Below are 23532 nucleotides of genomic sequence, written 5' to 3'. Positions count from 1 at the left end.
GCTCGGAGAGGGATGGTTTATAAAGAAGCCTTTATTTGCATACAGGCTGCACTAGGTTTAGTATTTTGCCTTGCAATATATGTGAAGAGTACTTCCTGTTTGGTTAGAGAAGTGTATTTGTTGATCTACAACTCGGATTGTGCAGTTATACCTGTCCTGCTGAAATTTTTTAGGTGTTAAATGTATCCATAAATGTTGCTACAATCCAGAACCTGGCTAATGTTTTCTAAGAAGTTCACACTTAAAAAGAAGGATTATGCTTATGTTCAGTATAAAATGAAGAGACAGATCACTTCAAAACAAAGATTTTTTTTGCACTCAGCAAATAAGCAGATGTGAAATATTAATATTGTGTGTTAATTGAGTGAAGCCAATTTTCCTCATGAGAATAAATGATAATTGCAAGTTTCTCAAATAATTGTTAAATTGATTTCCTGTTAGATAACTCAGGAAGATATTAAGAAAACATACGGTGGATCTTCTGGAAGCAGAGGTTATTACTCCAGTGCTTTTGCTAGGTTAGTACCACTTTAGTTTTAGCATAATCAAATGAATGACCAAGATGCATGCGTTTAACATGCTAGCTTAAAAATAATGTTGAATGCTTGAAACAGTTTTAAAGCTATCCTGACGACTGTTTCAGATCATCTAATGTAATGTGATATTTATTTTTGAAAAATCTTTTTGGTTAGTGTATAGCTAACATATGTATGACAGTTCTTTACTGAAAAAAAAMCCCAACTTCTGAAGGTCACATTGTCTTACCTGATAAATTCAGATAATTATTTTTATTTTTCTATCAGCTCCACAAATGCATACATGCTGATATATAGACTGAAGGATCCAACAAGAAATGCAAGTAAGTGTGTTTTTTCAATTCCTAACTAAGAGTCTATTTTGGAATAGGAAGACATTCTACATGTGATGAGAGTCCTAATTTTTGTGAGGATGATGGTATCAGTATTTTTAGGATAATCTAAAGTAACTTGCAAAGCAAGCTACCTTCTGTAGCTTTTCGTTACTTCACTTTGCTTAAAAACATTAATATTTCTGATTTAAAATCTCTTTGAGTACTAGCACATTTGGGGAGCCAAAATGATGTAGTAATAAATAAAAACTTGATAAAACAGAACTTTATTTTCAAACTAGTATCAAAATAGAAGGGAACAACACTAAGTTGTTGTTTTTTCCCCCTTGTGTCTATCCACCATTTTAAGCTCGGCTATGGAAATGAAGCCCGAACAGCAGTGGCTAACCACATTATTGCTGTGCCAGTCAGAATCAAGTATTTTCCTAATATCATAACTGTTAGAACTGAGCCAGAGATGAATTTGTAATTTCAAAGCTACGTTTTTAAAGGAAAAAATCAGCAGTCTGCCCTTATAAAGGGAAATTCATGAGTTACTAGTGTTAGCCTGGTGAATAGTGTAGACTATTTTGTTTTCTGGATGTAGAAAGTTCGATTGCCAGAACTTTAATGTCATGAAATGCACAAAAAATCAGTCAGTGAATAATTTTTTGTAATAGCTCGAGCCCCATAAACTTTGAAATACAAGTAAAACCTATAATGCATTCTTCTTTCTCCTGCCCTTTTTGTTCTTTAAATGCTCAAGAGGTAAGGTGTCCGGAAGAATGGATTTGAGCTCTTAGGAACCTTAAAATCGTCCTTTGTAGGGAGAATATTTTGGTGGTTGGATTTCATTTACTTTTATTTTGGTACACTGGAATTGTATCTTACTATTCAAATGGAATCTTGGAACTGCACCAAAGGCCCTTTCCCATCAGCACCTCACAACGGGTAGTCCCATTTGGGGAGTACTCATTATTTTTGAGGAACATGCAAGAGTACAAAAGATCTGTATATTTGACTGTTATGTTTGTAACACGTCAGCATGTAACATGTATCTGTTTTTTGCACAGAGTTGATGAATTCCAGAACTAAATATACAAATGATAGGACATACTCAGATATGTTTATGTGCATATGAAGTTGCATGTCAAGTGAGGAGGGAGTAAAAGCTCTTTGCAAATAACATTTTGCATATCTCATTCTGTTGCTGTAAATATTTTAGGAGGGAAACAAAAATTACCTCATTCCTTGAAATGTTTGTTGGGATAACATTTTGAATTGCTCAATGAGAAGCTTGGGGTGACTATTAGCAAGAATAAGGAAAGAAATTAACTGTGTAAGAACAAGTAAAACAAGTTTTAATCATTTCTTGGAATACACACTAAAAAAACTAAGCTTATACAAAAAAAAATAACCTCAAATTAACAAAAGAAGAATTGCAACTACTTCTGTATCTGTATACTGATTTAAGAAGGGGTTTTTTGAGCTAATTCTTCATTTCAAGTCAACATCCTAATCAACACAAGCTGCATCTATTTTTTAGCAGAAATTGTTTCATCTTGCATACAGTACTTTCAGACGTGATATTAGGAATACTTACCTTTTGCACTGTTTTCTCCATAAAGTTGAACAATGGCATTTTCTTTGAGGAAATAGGAAAAAAACCTAAGTGTTCTGTAGGATCAATTTTTCTGGCTTCTGTTTGTTCTGAGAATTCATGATACTTAAGGAACTGTACAATTACTTAAAAAAATACTTTTTTTATTATAAAAGTATCTGAAGTAGATACTCTATACAGGTTTGAAGTGGGTTCAACACAAGTAGGATACTGTTGGAACAAAGCCTTTTATGAACCAACAGATGAAGTAGTAAGTCTTAAGAACAATAAAACTAAATTGTTTCAGTATTTTGACTGAAACAATACTATTCATTCTGAACAAGAAGCAGTGATTGTAAGTTTTATATGGCTTAAGAATATAAACAAAACTATTATTTTAACAATCATGTAAAGAACATCTTTGGGCCAAGCTGTCTTTAGGAATAGATTTTCACACAAGTGCTGTGGTTGAAAATGCCTCAAGAAGCAAATAACAAAAATGAGTCTCAATTATTTCACGTTTCTTTGCTATGTCAAACGCATTTTTTAATCTCAAAAACTGTTTGTCCCATTCCTTGGGATAGATGTGATTCTGGGACTGGGAGACGACTATGTTTGCAATTTAATTTTTTTTGTTTGTTCGTTTTTAACTTGATGAAGTATTGCATGTTCTGTTTTTGTCTTTATGGAACAAAATCTCATGTAGTACAGTGATCTGTATTAAGCGTTACATTTATTTTATCACGGTATAGACAATATGTCATATATTTATTATCAGGTTATTCATTCTTCTTCTAGAACAAAATTTTCCTGTATAATAAAAAATGACTCAAGTGTTTTTTATATACTTCAATCTTAGCACATTTCCTTTAAAAACAGCAAAACTTACTTTACTGAGACTGTATTAATTTACCTGTGATAATAGCATTTTCTGGCCTAACTGGTATTTTTGGTACATAACTGGGGAGAAAAAAAAGGGGCTGACATCAGCTTCATTTAAAACATGAAAAAGAAAATGTGACATGGTTTATTGGGAAATTTGGGGGGAAAGGAGAGGGAAGAAAGCAAGAAAGGTAACTAGTTAAATTATCCATAATTGCTAAGATATTGGCCATAGTGGAAAAACTAAATTAAGAAGTCTACCAGAATTATATTTCTCTGATATGATTTTAAGACTCTTTTTTTTTTTTTTTTACTGGCAGAGTTTCTTGAGGCACATGAATATCCAGAGCATATTAAAAAATTGGTACAGAAAGAGAGAGAATTGGAAGAACAAGAAAAGAGACAGCGTGAAATTGAGCGCAACACTTGCAAGGTTAGAATTTCTACTGAATAATGTAACTATTTTTCCAGTAAGAATTTGAAAAAGTAAATTGTTAGTACAGTACCATGACTCTTTTGTAATAAATCTATTCATATTTATAACTCTTTAAAATGAATTGTATACCTGCTGGAAGCCTGTACAGAGTAGAAGGATCTGTTAGAGGTCACCAGAGTGAGTCTTGTAGAGTTCATACTTTCCATGTGAACTGGAATTAGCATTAAAAAAAACCCTAGTAAATCTGTTGATCCCTTGATTTAAGCAAAATGAGTTCCAAACAATGCCGTGCCATATGTTAGCTGTCTCATGCTGTTAAATCTTTTCATATAATATTGTGACCCTTTGCTTTCTGAAAGAACACTTCCTGATTTTTGGGTAACTAATTCTTCAGCAGAAGGAGATGGATTTTTTTTTTTTTTTAAAGACAAATTTGATGATAGTAAGCAAAATATACGTCTGTGACTTCAGGTGATCAATACTTATGTCAGTGAATTGTTCTGCCTGAGAATCAGTCAATTACTTCCTTAGAAAGTTCTCTGCAGCTATAAGATATGTAGCTATGTATGTGAAAAAGGAATTTCATATCCATTGTTCCTATGTGCATTTTGTTTTGGAGGATGTGCTTTTAATTTTTAGTTTGTATACTGTCCAGCGTTTAAAGACATCCTGATTATTATCGTTTTATGCCCCAGCCTGCAAAAAGATATAAATACATAAATATATACCCTAATGCTATCTATTGTACCCCTGATATTTTCTATTTGCAGTTGTGTAACCAGCTGAATAGAAACTGTCCCATAGCTGAAGTAGAACTAGAGATGTATTTTATATTGGATTTGTTGAAAATAGGATTGTAAATTTAAATGTACTCTAATATGAAAGAAATTTGCAAATACCTTTGTGATAATTTTTGTTTAATTTATTATTGTATTTCATAGATTAAATTGTTCTGCATGCATCCTATAAAACAAATAATGATGGAGAACAAATTAGAGGTTCATAAGGACAGGACACTGAAGGAAGCTGTTGAAATAGCTTACAAGGTATGTCATGCATAACAGCACAGCTAAATTTTTAGATGTAATTTGTTGCCATTTTGTATTTTTGCTGTTGTATATCATCAGTCTTTAAATTTCTAATGCTGTGGGTTTTCTAAGAGAGGACTCCTTCTGTTTGGGAATTGTTGGCCAATTTTTTCTGTTAGTAGCCATCAGATGATGTCTGGGATTGGGATGATGCATCCTTTTAAAAGGCATTATGACTTTACATACCAATATTCTAAAATCAGATAGTAAGAGCTACTGGTCTGTAGTCTTAATAATTTGAAAGAATGCTGAACTTTTATATTTGTATTGCAGTAAAAGTGTGGTATTTGATTTGTACTAAGGGAATTCTTTCAGGAGACTTTCTGCATAACTAATACAGTGACATCATTGGCCACCTACATATCTGTCAATCTTTGTCTTCCAAAAAGAGGCAGCAATTGAAGGCCTGCATTTTTGCTTGAAGGGCTGAGTTGAACCTACTTGTACTGTTTTGTTCTTGTCATATACATATTTCGCTGGAACAGTGCCAGCAAGGCAGTATGGACTTGGAGAGAGTTAACACCTTCTTGAGATGTGTGAAAGATGATGATTAGTGTATATGACTCCATCTGGCCTCTTAAGATGCCATTTGATACAACTGCTATGCAGTGTTTTCATCTGTCTGAATGTATTTCTGGGACCTGTCTTCATGTGCTTCTGTATGTATTTTCAAATTTCTGTCTTCTGACTTCTCTGAATCTCAATACAGGCTTCTCTGTTGAAGAGAACTTCACACTTGTATACACTTTTTTTTTTTTTTTTTCCCCCTCTGAACCAAATTGAAATTTGTAGATTCAAGTGTAAGTAATAGATTCATCCTGGATGTACATGAATAGTTTACAAGGAAAAAAGCTAAACCTACAAATAAGCCATTATTAAACAATATTTCATTTTTTGCTTTTTAGCTAATGGATTTAGAAGAGTCTGTTCCTTTGGATTGCTGTCGTCTTGTTAAATATGATGAGTTCCATGACTACTTGGAGCGATCTTATGAAGGAGAAGAGGATACGCCAATGGGTTTATTACTTGGAGGGGTCAAATCAACTTACATGTTTGACTTACTATTGGAAACAAGAAGACCAGACCAATTTTTCCAGTGCTATAAACCTGGTGGTAAGTCATGTAATTGCATACAGCTAAAGATGCACTAAAATCATACACTGTGTGATGGTATGAAAATAAAAGTTGTGTAAAATAGAACCTCCTTATGATGTGTGAGAGAAGAAAAGCTCTTATACTAGATTTTGTGAAATCRGCAATATTCAAAATTATGTACTGTGCTGTGTTGCAAATGCCGTTCTAATTGAAGCAGTTAAAAGGTGTTCAAAAATTTGGCAAGCTATGGAACATTTTTACCTCTTTAGCGCTAAAATTCGTCTGAAAATGGAATTCTGCAATTGGACTGCTTTTAAAATTCATTATTGTTTGTATATATTTAATGAAATCCCTTAACCAGTACATCGGACATCAAATGTGTGTGGGATCTTTTTCTCTGTTGAATTTTCTCTCACGTATACGTGCTTTTGTTTTGTTTTTCCTTTTTCCTACAGAGGTCATGGTAAAGGTTCATGTAGTTGATCTAAAGACTGAATCTGTTGCTCCTCCAATAAGCGTACGAGCTTATTTGAATCAAACAGTTTTAGAATTCAAACAGCTAATTTCAAAGGTAATTTACAATCATTCATGCATTGTATTACAAAATTTTAATTCAGTCTAATTGTAAAAATATGTCATAATTTAAATATATAAGATGAGAGCCTGCACCTGCTACAGCTCATTTGTGCTATGCGTTGTGTAAGGGTTTAGTTAGTTGTTACAGTTGAGCTTGTCTATCTGCTCACTGCTGCTAAGAGCAGCAGTCTGGTTCTTGCTTCCATCCATAGCTCTTCACTGTCTTTTGTACCAGCTTAGCCACTATCTGGCCAAATGGCTTACTAACTTACCAGAAGACAGTATGCATCTTAGGAAAGAACACAAGAAAGCCCTTCTTTACTGTGAGGGTGGTTGAACACTAGTGTAGGCTGTCCAGAGAGATTGTGGAGTCTCCATCCTTGGAGATATTCAACACCTGACTGGACACGGTCCTGGGCAATCTGCCCTACCTGAGCCTGCTTTGAGCAGGGGGGTTGGACCAGGCCATCTCAAGAGGTGCCCACAAGCCTCAGCAGTTCTGTGATTCTGTAGAGTCAAGTTTGTGTCCTTATGGGTTAGTAAGTTGAATTATCTCACCGAGTTATCCTGTCAGTGCCAGAACTAGTGAACTGTTACCATACAGCTGAACCAACATATAACTTCCCCTGTTGGCTTTAGTAATCGAAATTAATATCCAAAGCTGTCCATATTCTCCCCACAGACCCTCCTCTTCATCCCAACAGCCCCTTGTCATTAAGATACAGGATTGATTTTTAGATAGTCTTACACCATGGAACTTTACTGCTTCCATTGCACTGGGAAAAGGCAGCCATTTTAATAAATCAGCTCTGTGTAACTCAGTTCCCTGATTGGTGTAACTTTCATAGTATTAGTTATGAAAAGTGGTTGAAACGGAAACAATTTCAACATTTTTATATTTTGTAGGTCTTGAAATAGATGCAATTTTTGTTTTCAATAATTTTATTTCAGTCTGAGAATTAAGTGAACAGTGTACAAAACCTGATGCTAGACAATAATGTATGCTTTCAGTTGGTTTATACCCTGAGGAATAAGACTGATTCCTTTTTATAGGAATTAACAATTTGCCAGTTCTCAGAAAATCTGGGCATTTTTTGTCTTTCTGCCTTATGGGAAAAACTATCTGTCAAAGGATGGAGGAAAGGGACTGGGACTGAGGGGGTTTGGGAGGTTTTCCCCCTGCTGTCTTTGTAATTTTTAATTAGACCATTTCTACCTTTGGGGTGAATAAGTCAATAAACAAACTTTCTCCTTTGAATACTTCTAGAAATATTCATTCAAATATTTGAAAAAATTGTATAATGCAAATATTACCTTACTTACTGTCAATGTCCTATTTTAGGCTACGCACCTGCCTGCTGAAACGATGCGGGTAGTATTCGAACGTTGCTACAATGACTTGCGTCTTCTGAATGTGTCCAGCAAAACCCTGAAAGCTGAAGGCTTTTTTAGAAGCAACAAGGTATGTCCTCTGATCTTAAATCTTTCATTTTGTACTGTATTTGTAGGCTTTACTGTTGTGCTGTAGAAGTTAAGGATATCTGTGTAGGATTTATAATGGATAACTGTCAATTATTTCACTTTTCTGCTATGTATAATTTACTGTCTTTTTGATAACTAGGAAATATTGTGGTCCTGATGATACTGCAGGCTGTATATGAAACCAAGTGTACATAACAAGGTAGAGCAGATTCAGAACCAAAACTCTGGTTGATACTGGGAGGTCAAAATGATGGTGAGGATAAAAACCTTATGGTGAAGATTCACCAGGTTTACTGAACCAAGGTTCAGTGAAAGTCAACTCTTTTTAGGGCAGAAGGGTTGGTGTATTACTATGAAACCTATCTAATTTGTTTTCTAAACACTCTGAATAGCTACGCCTGCTCTCAGTATGAAAGCTCTTGAGAAACAAACTGCAACACTAACAGTGGGGTTTTTTTGGTGGGTTCTGGCCTTAAATCCAGTAACTTCGACTGTGTAAATTCCCCTAACTGAATTTATATTGCTTTTTACAAAAAAGCCTTTAGTAAATATTTCCAGTGATAGTTGTATAGAAAAAAGTAACTTTAGTACTTCAGTAACATCTGTAGTGTTGCCCTTCTTACTATAGTAGTAATAGTTTCCAGTCACTAGTCATGTGCATTTCTTCTGTTTTAAGCATCTTTTGGCTCTGAAGCTTAGCTCAAGAACGCATTGTCCTGGATAAGCCAAAGATTAATGAAGGCTTTGTTGGTTTATAGCTGAACAAAAGAATGGCATTGATTGACTTGTTATTCAGTTGTCTCAACCAGAGTGTCACTGCAACATAGTAGTCTTTGAGAAAGGGGGAAGAGAAATTTGGTTACTTGTATTCTAAATTGCCTTATATTTACCCATTTTATACACTTAAAGATTTCTTCTTTATAATACTATATATTAACCAGGGAAAAAGATTGCCGACTTTAAAGGGGTAGTTGTTAGCCTCACTATTTGTACTACAAAGATACTGCCATAAGTAGTATTACTGTATGGATTGAGGGTGCACATTGTGGTATATATTGTGGTATATAAATATCCTTCTGAACACCGGAATACTTTTTTTTTTTTCTTCTTTTTTTTTTAATTGTGCTTATTTTGCAGCCTGTCAGTCTGGTTACAGTTCACTTCAATCTTAACATGATTATGAAAATAAGGAAGAATGAAATGGCTCTTAAGCTATACACTCTTTATTGTGTCTTTCTCCAAAAGTGTATTTTAAAATATATTTGGTTGAAGAAGATCTTGCATATTGATACAACTTCTAGTGCATGATGAATCCTCTGTGTTTGCTATTGTTGCTTTTTGCTATTACTTTAAATAATATTTTATGATTAAATACTGTATTTTATGTTCAGGTATTTATTGAGAGCTCAGACTCTTTAGATCGTCATGCGGCATATACAGACTCTCATTTATGGAAGCTTTTGGATCGTCATGCAAATACAATCAGACTATACGTTTCATTACCAGAGCAGTCTCCTGGATCTCAGTTCAGACGAACAGTTTATCAGAAGTCTAGTGGAGATTCAGGCAACTTGGATGAAGTCTGTGAAAGAGTGAAAGGACCTGTTGGCAATATGAAATATGTAAATGCAGTTCTGGAAGAAAGCACTGAAAAGCTTAAAAGCTACTCCCTGCAGCAGCAGCAGGAGGCGGATAACGGGGATAGCAGCAAAAGCACAGAAGCCAGTGACTTTGAAAACATCGAATCACCCTTAAATGAAATAGACTCTTCAGCATCAGCAGAAAACAGAGAACTTGAAAACCAAATTCAGATTTCTGATCCAGAAAACCTCCAGTCTGAGGAGCGGTCAGATTCGGACGTGAATAACGACAGGAGCACGAGTTCAGTGGACAGCGACATCCTGAGTTCCAGTCACAGCAGCGATACTTTGTGCAATGTGGACAATGCCCCGATTCCCTTGGCGAATGGACTGGATTCTCATAGTATCACAAGCAGTAGGCGATCGAAAGCAAATCAGGGGAAAAAAGAAACCTGGGATACAGCTGAAGAAGATTCTGGAACAGACAGTGAATATGATGAAAGTGGCAAGAGTAGAGGAGAAGCACAATATATGTACTTTAAGTCAGAACCCTACACTGCAGATGAAGGATCAGGAGAAGGACAAAAATGTACGTATTTTTTTTTAAGTGCCTTAAAATAACCTAGCTTTTATTACTATTTATATGATACATTCTGTTTAAAAAGTCTAATGACAGTATTGGAAAACTTAGCTTTGATACTCCAAATAAAAACTAATCAAAGCGCAGAAATGGGAGATGTGGTATCTCACTCAGCTAAAACCTAGCTTGATTTTGTAATAAGAGTGATTAAATATTTGAACATTATGTCTTGCTTTTGTTTTTAAGAAAATGAGAAGTTGTGTGTTGTGATACATGAATTTCCTTTTATTGAAAGTATTTTCTGGAGAGCCCACTGAGGTGTCTTCCAGCAAAAGGAAAGTAGTTGCATCTGATGCTGATTTGCCTGTTTCAGAATGCAGTTCTTACTGTTGCTCACGGAGCAATAATTCTATTAACATTTACAGCAGCAAACCTGAAAACTTTTGTTCATTTTAATGTGAAGAAAATTCAGATTTACTTTATGCTCATTCTTCAATAGACTGCTGCTCTTCAGTAATCAAAGTACTCTAGTTACAATGAAGTACATGGCTGATGGGTGTAAAAATGTCAATACAAGTTCAGTACAATACAAGAGAATATTTTTGCTAAGCCTAAGAAGTATTTTAATTGTCATATAAAAGATAAGTCATTTTAAAACAATGCTCAGTGCCTGCATATGCTGTGTAATGAACAGAAGCATAATTAAAGACTAACAGGATATTTGTAAGATATTTTTGAAAGGCAAAGATTTTTCTATGAATCCAGAAATTCTGATGTAATTATAATAATAGATAAGGAGTCAAATAATCTTCTTGACAATTTTTTTTGTAAACAGTAATATTTTTGCTTTTAAAATCACAGTGACAGAAATTTAATTGCAGCTGCTACAGAAGTTTGAATAAAATGTCATCTTTAATACTCGGAAGAACTTTCCTTTCTGGCTAATTTTGAACTACTGTAAATTTTTTTCCCCTTTTTGGTAGGACTAGTTAAATGTAATTGTTCAGAGTAATTCTGACACCTTCATAGTGTGCTGTATGAATGTTTATCTTGAAAGAAAAACTTTTTAATGTATTTTTAGTATGGCGACATGAACAGGTTTAGAATTCAAGTAATTTATTTGTTATGTTCAGTTACATAGTACAAATATATAGCGTATTATTTATTCCCATTGAGTCATGACACAGTAGAGTCATATTGTAGCTTGTGGTGTAGTCCAAATTGCATGTATTTAAAAACAGAGTTTCTAAAGACACAGCTATTCATTCTACTTTCCAGAATTTCATATTGCTAGAATGGAGTTTTTCTTACTCTAACAGAAAAATATTCAGTGAAAAACTCCTTTTATCTAGACTTGAGCTTGCCTTCTGATATCTTGTGTTCTTCCAGAACACAGAGTTCACCAAAATTTTTAATCCTGAAAACCAGAAAAAAAAAAAAGAAGTTGGGGTGGTAGGTACCTAGCCAGCCCCGACTCTGGCCTGCTGGTGCCTGTCCCCTGAGCCGGGGAGGGGGTTACCTGCCGCTGCTCTGGCTCGTCCCCACTATCCGCGGTCTCGCTGAACGGGGCAGGTGCTACTCGCAGCAGGTTTGCTGACTGAGAAGTGGTGCAGTTTGCAATTGCTGTGTCTTCCAGGAGGATCTGCCCATAAACATTTCAAATATTGCACGGCTCTTGAAGGTGATAGCAACACCCTCAGGAGATAAAATGTGAATACGTCCATTGACTGTAATTTTGACTTTTCAGTAGTTTTACTACAGATGATAACTGTGAATATATTGAAATAATATTTCAAAATACTTTTGGGGGGGGTAGCTTGGTGTTTCATGTCATTTTTGTCTTCATTTTTACTTAGGGTTGATGGTGCATGTTGATAAAAGAATTACGCTGTCTGCCTTCAAGCAACATTTGGAGCCTTTTGTTGGAGTTCCATCCTCTCACTTCAAAGTCTTTAGAGTCTACGCCAGCAATCAAGAGTTTGAGAGTGTTCGGCTGAATGAGACACTTTCGTCATTTTCTGATGACAATAAGGTTGTTCAGAAGTGGTTTTGAATAATTAAAAAAGTATATTGGTACAATGTAGCCAAATTTATGAACCATAATCTACATCTTTTTGTTAATTGCCAGGTTGTATCATTATATCATTTTTGGTAATGTGTTACAAAATGCAGTTTTGATTTTGAGATCCGTTCTAACAGATACTCCATTTTCTTTATAGATTACTATTAGACTTGGAAGAGCCCTTAAAAAGGGGGAATACAGAGTCAAAGTCTACCAGCTTTTGGTAAATGAGCCAGAGGTAAGATATTGAATATCTCAAGATCAATTAATAGTGATTCTTGAAGATATTAATACGTGCCTTAGCCAAGATTGTTCTCTGAAATCTTTGAAAAAAAGAGAAAATAAAGACTCTTTTTTTTCTCTGCCCTTTTTCCTGCAAGCTTTCTTGGATTTAAAAAGGGAAATCGAGGTTATTTCTACTCATACTGTCTGAAGTATTCAGTTGGAATGTAATCTATTATATCTCCTTTAAATGTCTTTATTTCTGCAGTGTGAATAGAGGATAAATGAAAATAACTGTTTGTTTGTTTTTCTTAAATGTAGGAAAGCAATGTAGAATTCTTGCCAAATAAGAAACTGTATTTGCTTGCGGTTGCAGTTTTCAGTAGTACAGTGCTAAAATAATTTGCTGCCTTTATGCACTGCAGGCAGTGCTCATCAGAATGGTTAGCTGGATAATACAGTTATTTTTGCAAAAGATAATCCTGAAGGAAAATACTTTAAAAAAAAAAAGCCTCTTTTGCAATGGCATAGCTCACTTGCTTGTTGCATCTTTTGAGACATGAGAAGTATAAACGTGATTTTAAAAAATATAGTTTTGGAACCTGTACAGTAATTTCCCTGTAGGGATTGCAGTCTTTAAAAGTTGACCTCATGTGCATCTTAACTTCTGATTTTACTTTTTGGACCAAACTGCAAAATATTTATTAATAATGGATAAGCATAAGAGAATGCAGCTGAACTGATAAAGAAAGGAATAAGATTTTTTTAATTTAAAAATCATTTCTAACTCTGGTTTATCTGACAAGTGAAAGTCAAGAAAGATTGCATTGTTGTTATGATATGGCTTATTTCTTATAAAAGCTCTTTTCAGATTGTTTAAAAATGTTAATAAAATGTTAGTAGTTAGTAATTCAGACACAAGACAATTTGTGCAGTGACATTCTGAGTTTTTGAATGACCTATCAAAGGGCTGCTGCTACCCAAATTAGATAAGCCTAATTTGAATCAATTTGTTGACTAGCTTGCTTATGAAAAGGCACTTTAATGGTCATTTTGCTTGGTAGATGGGCTGGTCTCAAAACTTGATCTGGAGGCAAATGTACTTTCTTCTGTTGTTTGGGGTTTTGGAGGAGAGTTGTTTTGAGTTTCTTTTTTGTTTGGGGATTTATTTATTTATTTATAATTGTCTGATCGCTTTGTATCTGTTACATTCACAGCCATGCAAGTTTCTTCTAGATGCAGTTTTTGCTAAAGGAATGACCGTCCRACAGTCGAAAGAGGAACTGCTTCCTCAGCTTCGAGAACAGTGCGGCCTAGACTTGACAATTGACAGGTAAGGAGACTGCAATCAGCGTTGTGGTTTTTCCTCTCTTGGGAGAAACAAAGCTGTGAAAGAAGCAGAAATAAGTTACTGTGATATTTGAATCAAGTTGTGAGTACAGACATTAATTTACAATTCTTGGTATCGTTCTATCAAATGGAATATTACTTGCCTGCAATTTCTGCCTGCAAAATAACTAAAGCTTTAGATCTTTAGATGAGAAATTGTTGTATCTAAGAATAATTTTCTTTGGGAAGAAGAGTATTAAATAGTTCACAAAAAGGCATTCTTATCTTTAGGTTCAGGCCAAGTGTAGATCACTGCAGTGAGTTTTGTCTTGCACATTTTCCTGAAATCCTGTCTTAGGGTGTGTTTTCAGTGCTGATCCAGCACACTGTCCTTCCCTTTATCTGTAATCAGTCATCTCATTAAGTTTGAACTCGCTTTGGGGCCTTGATTCCCCGTAGTCGCTCTCTGCTGTCAGTGACAAGGGATGTGGCAGGTGCTGTGGAATACCTGGATCTTCCAGCAGGAATTAAGACAAACTTGTAAGATCTTCTAAGCAAGCTCGTGGGGTCTTGAGGCTCGTGGGTCCTAAAAGTCAGCCCAGAGCAAAACATTGGAAGAAGAGGGTTGGTCCTTGCATACTGGGAAGAAGAGTGGAGACCTAGATCAGGACAAGGTTTTTCTTTCCTCACCAGTACAGCCCCTGACTGGGCCAGAGGATTTTTGTCTGCTGTGCTTGATCATGTTGTCCTGTGCCCTATGCTTACGTGGCACATGACAAAATTTGTTTGCTTCTGCATGGGAGTATACAATTACAGTTAAAGTTTTGTACTTATGTTTAATCCTATTTTGGTAGTTTATACTGTTCTTTACTTCTGTGTCTGAATCAAAGTTCATCCTTTTATCTTGTGACTGGATAGGAAGCGGTAGAACTAACTACATAAACCAGATACCGATGCTCTTTTATGCCCCCCCACCACTTCCCAAATCAGTGAAGAAACCGTGGGAGGTGTTTGGGAATACACTACTTTCTCATCCTGTGTAGGAAACCCTTTTCTTCCTACTATTCCTTACGCGTTTCTTGCACTGAACAAGCATGCACAGCCCGTGCTCCTGTGTTTCTGAATGATGCAACATTACGAGGCAGGAGCGATACCTTGCTGTCGGGACTATTTCAGAACACTAAAGATATACCTGGTAAACATAATGTACCTCATATAAATGAGCTGTATTTCAGTTTTGTCAGAAAATATTCTGTTTTAAACTGTGTGGCAGTGGTAGCTTGCTATGAGCTGATTTAAAAACTTACTGTTTTCTCCATGTTTACAGGTTTCGTTTACGAAAGAAAACCTGGAAGAATCCAGGCACTGTGTTTCTGGATTATCATGTCTATGAAGAAGATATCAATATTTCAAGCAACTGGGAGGTCTTCTTAGAAATACTTGATGGTAATAATGATGCACTGCAAAGAGCAAGTACAGATAATGTTAGAGATCTTTTCTTCAGAAAACATTTGAAAATGCTTTTCCCTTTTCCTTTTTTTTCTTTCTTTTTAAGACTACTGTTAGTGATGTTTTAGTAGAATTTTATTAGACAAAAGGAAGCAGCAAAAGAAAAAAAAAAAAAAGCTTGTGTAAAGCTGTGAGGGGATTGTGTAAGTGTAGATTTTCTGTGCCTGCAGTGTACTAAAGGCTTAATAGCAATGCTCTTACATAGGTTTTCTGGAAATTTTTTGACAATCTGTAGGTACTTTTGTGCATGTGTGTGTTTTTATTGTACATAAATAAGTGTAAGAGTGCCTATACTTGAGGCTATACAGGCACTTGAGCTTTAACTGGCACCTTACCTTTTATTTATCCTTAATTTTTGGACTTGTATTGGTCATGTTTGTAGTTAGGAAAAATACATATGTACACATGTGCATGCACACACACACTTTTTTTTTTTAAGATAGCAAAGCTGTTCAGTAGTTTTCAGACAGGAGTGAAAAAGCACTCGGTTTTATAAAATACTAACTTTTTTCAGCAGACCTAGCATTTCAAAATAATTTTGGACTCCAATTTCAGTGAGCAGATTTTCTTTCTTAAATTCTGGTGAAATATCCTTAGAAATATGGCATTTTTAAAGTTATCTCTTGCATATATTTTTTGAATTTTGATTCTGCACGTAAAAGCATCGTTGGGGGGGGTGGGGGGGAACGCTGTTTTTCTCTGATGTTTCTGTTAGAGGATAGACGAGAAGTATGAAGAAGATCCAGAGCAAGTAGAAGCCACAAGCTTACTGGCTTAGAAGTCTCACATAATTGTTACTCCATTCACTAGTATTATAAGCATTTTTTGATAGCTGTGTTCAATCATATTTTTATTTTTTTGTACTCACTTTGTCAAAATTTTAGTAAAACTTTGAAATGAGTGTGGAAAGTTCAGGAGTCCTGCAGATTCCCATAGACATTTCTGTCCTTTCACACTTGATTGATAGCTTTAAAGTTTTACAGTTCTAAAATTTTTAGATTAGTTTTGGATTAGTTTGCCGCACTATTTCTATAGTGAGTGAGTCTTGGAGGTGACAGCTTTGTAGATCACTGTAGCCAAGCCAGTTCACAGAAATGCCATATTCATTCAGAAGTAAAGATCACGGGGCTTCCAGGTGCTCTGTACTATTTTGTGTAACAGCCTAGCCCTGCCCAAAACGTGCTGCTCTAATGCAGCTGTAGCAGATGCAGCTGATCCCACCATGTTCCATGCGAACTAAAAGCTGTGTGTACCTGCTGCACCACAGATGTTGGCAGAAAAGTTAAGGCAGCTGCTTTAAGTCAGGGCTTGTAGGGCCTTCCACCATCACCATTGCTTTCATGCTTTTTCTTCAGCTAAACACTGAAGGCATTAGACAGTTAAATGATATGACTTAGAATAATTTACAGTTAAGTTTCTTAGCATAGCAGCTTTACATCATACTATTGCAATTATATTTAATTTAGTAACTCTTTTTGGTTCCAAAGAAAATTTGTGTAATTGCTTCAGACTTGAAATAAACACCATGAGAGATTAAGTGGTTGCATTTTCATTTCGGACAATAGGTTAGTGTTGAATTGCAGCACAAATGTAGTCATAGACAAGATCGTAATAGGCACTAAGGAAGCTTAAACAGTGTCGGTGGTTTCATGCAGAATGAGACTGTAACATTAGACAAAATTGTTAAAGCCACAAGTTCTGCGTGCTAAATGACAAAATTATGGACTGATTTAAAAAAAAAAAAAAACAGCCCTTTGATATCACTTACGCTTATGTGATAGTTACATTAACAGCATTATTGTTTAGATTAGAAGAATCTCTGTTACCTGAAACTGATATGAAAAGGCTGGAGAAAATATTAAAACTCTTTAAAGATGGTAGGTGCAAAGCAGATTTTAATAACAAATTTAAAGTTAGTGTGTGAAATCCCGAGGTAAAAGTTGGCGAGTTTACTTTGGTAAAGAACGCTTACCAGATTGTTGAGGAAGGTCATGCAAATGCAAGATGTGGAGGTCAGCCCCTGGTTAGATGGGTAGATATTGGATGTATAACCAAGCTGCATATGATGGAGCGACTTGTGAAGAAGAATAAATGGCATTGCCCTTAATAGATGCTGCCTGTGAACAACCTTTGAAATTAGGAGATACCAAAGAAAAGTGCAACTAATTCTCCCCCTTCTCTCCCCTCCCTTTTTTTTTTCTTTGTACACTACTTTCTGTTCACTTAATAATCTTGGATAGTTTGTGTGTGTAAATATGTACAGGATGTGTACAGTCTGTCATATTTGAGTATGCTAATGTTATGTTAAAACCTCTAATTTTAAATAGGATATTTTGTGATGTTACTATATTCAATTTCTTTTCTTTTCCCAGGAGTAGAAAAAATGAAATCTATGTCGCAGCTTGCTGTTCTATCGAGACGATGGAGGCCATCAGAGATGAAACTAGATTCTTTCCAGGAAGTAGTGCTGGAAAGCAGCAGTGTTGAGGAATTGAGAGAGAAGGTAAAATGTGTAATATGATGCACGTTCCTTTCGGTTTCTAAGAGCTTTATTGATATTTCTCGTTGTGCTGCACTGATAACATCATAGCTACAAAATCCAGCTACTTGGTGAATTATTTTTTTTTTCCAGGAACTGAGAGCCTATCCCCTCCCATTACCAAAGCCATAGGAATTATCAGCTTACCTTTTAGCTTCATGAAATGGGCTGGTATCAGAGTGAGAATGCAGGCATGCATGCATTTAAAAAAAAAAAAATCCTTTGAAGAAGCATAAAATTTAATTCAACTTGTAGCCATTATCCTTTAAAAACACAACCTGCGGAAGCAAAGTTAAACTTTTGTCACCTTTTTTTTTTTTTTCTTTCCCCAAGGGATTACTTTGGTATTCCAAAATAGCAAACCTTTCAGCTTCTTCATATCTGAATTTCAGAGCTCTTGCTCAGGGACTGTGTAATGGTATCTGGTAAATTGAATTGTACTTCGGAAAGAAAAATGGCTTTAGTGTGATGGGGGGGGGTTGTTTGTTTTTTTTCCCCTCCCCTTATTGCCAAGACCTCTCTAACAGGCAAACAGCCATGTGCTGTTCTAACAGAAATCTGGAGTATGAAGAGCATCTCATGCTGAGAACATTTTATAAATCCAGTATATTGCAGGGTTCAGCTCTTAAGAGAAATCATTATTTATACCTAGGCATACCCAGATGCAAAAAGACTGCCCTGGATGGCGATGCCAGCAAAAGGAAGTCTTTCAAAAATCTTACTTTATTAAAATTCTCAGTGTTTATACATTAGGGTTTTGCTCTTAGGCTGAAAAGAGGAACATTGTTCAGCTAACACAGAATGCAACAGCCTTGGATTTGTGTATGTACCAGAGGTTAAGCTATGGACTGGCTTTTTGTGTGCCTCAGATACAAATGAAGTTATTGACGGCTTTGCTTTTGTCTGGCCAGGGAGTTGGCTCTTCTTTTTTCCTGTCTGAAGAATTGATGTGCAGGGAATAATTTAGCAGCATCTTCTCTGAGAGGTGTTAATCTTTCTGCTCCCACCAGTAAAACCAAATTTGGATATGACACCTCTGTGGTAATAGATGTATTCAGCCAGCTCTTTTCTTTCTGGTTGCTAGACAGACAAAGTTTGCAGCTTTGCCCAGTCCCAGGTCAACTTGGTAATACCTTTCATTTGGTACAGGCAAACTGATGAGGACCAGCTGCTGGAGCTAACAGTTTAACATGAGGCAGCTGGTCACTTTGTGTTTTGGAACTTGCATACTATCAATTGCTTTTAGTTTATTTTTTTTTTATTGCCTCTGCACTGTTGGGGTTAGAAATGTGATATGCTGTCACAGCAGAAGTGTCAAAAATGTCAAAAATTTGTACTGTTTCACTGCATTTTTTTTAGCTTATTTGATGTCTTTTGACTATTTTATTGGACTTCTAGATTTGGCATGCCTATTGACTTTTAGGTAGATGCTGCATAACATATTGCTGTGGAATAGTATTAAACCATCATTTTTTCTTTATTTTACAGCTGAGTGAAATAAGTGGAATACCCTTAGAAAACATAGATTTTGCAAAGGTTAGTAAGATTATATGTACATTTTATATTGTATTGGAGTAAATGTGTGGTTTTATTCACCAAGTAATTGCTTCTTCTCAGGGTAGAGGAACGTTTCCATGTGACATTTCCATACTAGAGATTCACCAGGACTTGGACTGGAATCCTAAAGTATCTACACTGAATGTCTGGCCTYTGTACATTTGCGATGACGGCGCAGTAATATTTTATAGGTATGTATTACAGTATAATAAATGGTGTAAAAATCTACATGTTAGATTGAGGAATGATAAAATCAACAGAAGCCTAAAAATATTATTCTTCTGTTGTTTTGGGGGAAAATACCTAGGTTGAAGGTTGAAAACATGGAGCTGAAATATTTATGTTCCACAGCTTCCTACAAACCTGAGTATTAATGATGTTTATTTTATTTACGAAAACCAGCATTGCTGTCTTAGTCTCTCCTCCTCCCAAAATATCAAAAATAATGCTGAATGTAAAAATATTTGCTATGATTGGATGTATATATCTGTATCCCTACTGGAATCTGTGGGAGTCTTGCTGTAAGTTCTAGAGAGCAAGGATTTTATTTTCTGAAGTAATCTCTTGAGAAATTTATGTGGCTTTCTGGGAAATATGATACTAGGATAAAAATGTTGCCATGAAAAATGGTAATTTTAAGATGTATTTTTTTTTTTAAGATATATTTTCATTTTAGGGATAAAACTGAAGAATTAATGGAGTTAACAGAGGAGCAGAGAAATGAACTGATGAAAAAAGAAAGCAGCAGACTGCAGAAAACTGGACACCGGGTAACCTACTCTCCTCGTAAAGAAAAAGCACTAAAAATTTATCTGGACGGAGCACCAAATAAAGATTTGACTCAAGACTGATACTTGCTATAGCATTTTCCCTGGGGAATTTTTTTGTTTAAAATAAAAAAGGTTCACTACTACTGTGTAGTGCCATTACGGCAGGACACTCATTAGGTGTAAAGCGCTGACACCAGCACCGATTGGGCTGCGTTCCCAGTCAGAAGCGCAGTGCCCCGTTGGGTCACTGTTTGACTTGGAATCATGTTGTGCACTATAGTCAAATGTACTGTAAAGCTAAAAGGGATGTGCAAATAAAAGATTAGAACTTAAAAAGTGGGCGGGGAGGGAAACGAGTGGAAATTTTTGAGGACAGTGTGCACATAGTAGCTAGTGAAACTAGCCTCAAACAGGATATTCATAGCTTAATAATAAAAGCTGTGCAAAGGCCATGAAAGAATCCTTTTTTCTGTTTGTTTCACTGATACACACATTACCTCATCAGAGAGTCTGAAGTAAATGTTAACACATTGGTTATAGAAAAGCAGCAACAAGGGGTTGAAGATGTGTAATGGAAGCGCTACAAGTGTAAGGTTTTAGGAGATTCTTCCACAAACAGACAGGCAAAGACAAGTGTCTTTAGAAAGCTGCCAGCAGGTGTTGACTCATGTTGCAGAAATGCTGTTGTGAGGTAAACTGGTTTTTTAATAGGTTATGGAAGCTGGTGAGCAGCTCTAGTATTGCATTCAATGTGTAAATAAAACTTGCCCTTTCCATTTAACAGAACTGCAGTTCAGCTATTTACCATGGTATTTCTTTTCACATATCAACCTTCATTGTGTACATTTGAAAGTATAGTTGCCTATTTAAATTTGTATTCATTTTATGTTTGACAATGCTGGGTACTTTAGGATTGTATTTCCCCTTGTTAATGAAGTTTTTGTTTTGTTCAGCTACTCTTTTTTTGTACATTTTGTTTTTGAGATTATTACAAGTTTGCATCTTCTCCATCCACTGAAAGTCATTTTATTTTTTCTTGGAGTTGATTCCATAGCTATATGTAGTTAAATATTTGGGCAACCTCTAACACCTCAACATACAAACTTCTTGGTAGTTCAGGTTGTGGTGCAAAGACTGATGCAGTCAACATGATTTCATTGCAAAGCCTAGGAACAGCAATTTTTTTGCTTTGGTCCATAAAGATCAATAGAGAACAAGTCTCCGTAGTTTTTTGAAAACCATCTAATTTATAATAATCAAAAGATTTTGGTAAACTTTTTCATGCCAGATGCTGTTTACAACAATGAACATGCCAATAAAACATTTGTTCATTCTGTTGTGTTATTTTAATCATTAAATGCTGTGGATTTCTTTGAAAAATTAGAGTTATTTCATGGAAACGCAGACTTTTCCAAGACAGTTGGTCTGAATTTCAAGGTTGTGCGTATGCATGTGTATATATACACACATAACCCACACTCGTACACAGGGTATTATCACATGAGGTGTTTTATAACCTGTCTGCTGCTACTCTTTGCTTATATTCACAGGGAATTTTTTTCACCTGTAAGCTTCCTTTCTAGAATTGAATTCCTCACCAGTGAAACTTGTAGGCTCTGGGTATGACTGGCAGCTCTGTGTAGCTCTGGGTATGACTCTCTCTCCCAGAGAAGACAAAGGTATTTGGAGAACTGAATGTGCAGTTGCTTTCTGCCCACTGACGCACAGCAACCTAAGCAGCCTGAGGAATGCGGCAGCTCAAGAACCTGGGCTGTGCAGAGGTGCTCCCTCGTTCATCCTTTCCTGTTTTGTCTGCGCCGCCTCATCTCTGACATAGGTGAGATGGAAGCGGAAGGGAAGGAAGCACAGTGTGAGTACCATCCCGTAGGTGGAACAGCTTCATTAAACTACCAGTTACATGTATATATAGACTGCTAAAGGAGCCTTAGAGTTCCTGGAAGCCGGGGAGGGAGGAATTAACAATCAATCAAATGTGTCGTGAATCTTCTTCAGGCTCAGACATTTGGGGAAGCAGAAAACTAGAGATGGAGTGAAGTACTTGATCTCTAGTGCTATTTGGGAAACTTTGGCTGAGCAAATTCTTTGGAGCAATTAGTTTTTAAACCTGCAAGTCTTGATGGAAAACTGGATGGAAGACTGAAGGGCATCTTTATGATTTTCTGTCCAGTAGCACACTTCTGTACAAGTGTATTGGCATATATATCCTGGGTGTTCTGGGAGATGTTTTCCAGCATCTGTTTTATATTCATTTTGCTTTGAGTTTGACCATGGGCATTTTAAAGGAAAAAAAACAGAAATTGAGTTTCTAATTAGTTTAGTTCTGCTGAAATCTTGCTGAAATTTCTAATGAGAATCAACTGTTTTGCCTTTCAGGGGTTGAAGCATCAGGAAACTTGAAGAGAGAATAATGCTATTCTTCTTAAATAGGGTAGTGTTTATGGACAATCCCTGCTCTCTTGAAGTAGATCTTTTAACAGGAAAATCATTGTATAGATGGGCTGTGTCTAAAGCGCAGTAATTTTATAGGGGATAGAAAGGAGAGGTAATTCAGCGAACTCAAATTGGGCAGAGATCATGTGCATGTGTACATGGGTTGATGTGAGAATTGGTGGTAGAAATGAATCTTTAAATTAAAAGTCAGACTGTTCTAATGAAATGTCCCTCCTGTGCATAGTATAGTGATCATCATTATTCACCCGAATTCTGGCACCTAAGGAATTTGCTGAAAGGCTTTCATAGACCAGAACTGGTGGAAGACTTGTAGGCTAATAGCACAGTCTAACTGCTCTTGCTTAGTTATTGGTGCTCAGCGCTCAGATTCGACATAAATAGTAAGGACTGATGTTTGGGAAGAAGCTCTGTGAAAAGTTATTTGGCTGGAGCCTCATGACACCTGGTAACATATCCAATAACAGATGGTGAAATCCATCCCCCAAAAATCATTAGTGGTGGAAGAGCCATTAATTGTAGCAAACTGTTGAGAGACAGCTGGGAACGTGGGAGTTTGATGGATCAAAATTTATTCTTGCCTTGCTATTGATTTCTTAAATCAATGACCTGTTAAAATGGTAATGATAATATCCATGCTTTGTAACACACAGATTTATACCTATGAAGTGTATTAAAAGCACAAACCATTTCTTAAAGAATTTCCTCTGGACGTAGACAGAGTCAAGCGGGAGGAGTGTAAGTCCCTAGAACAAGAAGCTATTTAGGCTGTCTTACTGCTAAATTGAACTAATGAATTTGTGTTCACTACCCCTTTCTCTCCCAAGAATGCTAGGTGACAGTGGAGCATAGCCTGCAAATCCCTGAATTGACATTACCCAAGAAGGTGCGTTCATATTGTTCACAATG

The 23532-nt window shown here is 36.0% G+C and overlaps 1 protein-coding gene across 6 annotated transcripts in view; it reads left to right on the top strand.

Moving 5' to 3' along the window:
- The window catches only part of USP47 (ubiquitin specific peptidase 47), a 57306-nt gene extending 35802 nt beyond the window's left edge, over positions 1 to 21504 (top strand). For 5 of the 6 annotated variants that reach the window (XM_026082487.1, XM_026082488.1, XM_026082485.1 and 2 more), the window contains 16 exons: positions 442 to 518; positions 804 to 859; positions 3650 to 3762; positions 4707 to 4811; positions 5759 to 5966; positions 6404 to 6519; positions 7867 to 7986; positions 9398 to 10175; positions 12023 to 12198; positions 12386 to 12466; positions 13668 to 13783; positions 15107 to 15225; positions 17661 to 17791; positions 19316 to 19363; positions 19445 to 19575; positions 20061 to 21504. In XM_026082487.1, coding sequence (XP_025938272.1) covers positions 442 to 518; positions 804 to 859; positions 3650 to 3762; positions 4707 to 4811; positions 5759 to 5966; positions 6404 to 6519; positions 7867 to 7986; positions 9398 to 10175; positions 12023 to 12198; positions 12386 to 12466; positions 13668 to 13783; positions 15107 to 15225; positions 17661 to 17791; positions 19316 to 19363; positions 19445 to 19575; positions 20061 to 20235 — 2550 coding nt within the window. In that variant the 3' untranslated portion in view covers positions 20236 to 21504. Of the gene's footprint in view, positions 1 to 441; positions 519 to 803; positions 860 to 3649; positions 3763 to 4706; positions 4812 to 5758; positions 5967 to 6403; positions 6520 to 7866; positions 7987 to 9397; positions 10176 to 12022; positions 12199 to 12385; positions 12467 to 13667; positions 13784 to 15106; positions 15226 to 17660; positions 17792 to 19315; positions 19364 to 19444; positions 19576 to 20043 lie in introns of all 6 variants that reach the window. The other variant, XM_026082489.1, reaches the window with a different exon arrangement.
- Positions 21505 to 23532: the final 2028 nt, after the last annotated feature.

This window comes from Apteryx rowi, unplaced genomic scaffold (assembly GCF_003343035.1).
Source record: "Apteryx rowi isolate R43461 unplaced genomic scaffold, aptRow1 scaffold_58, whole genome shotgun sequence".
Taxonomy (NCBI): domain Eukaryota; kingdom Metazoa; phylum Chordata; class Aves; order Apterygiformes; family Apterygidae; genus Apteryx; species Apteryx rowi.
Note: the sequence above shows the minus strand (reverse complement) of the source record. Positions and strands in the feature narration are given on the sequence as shown.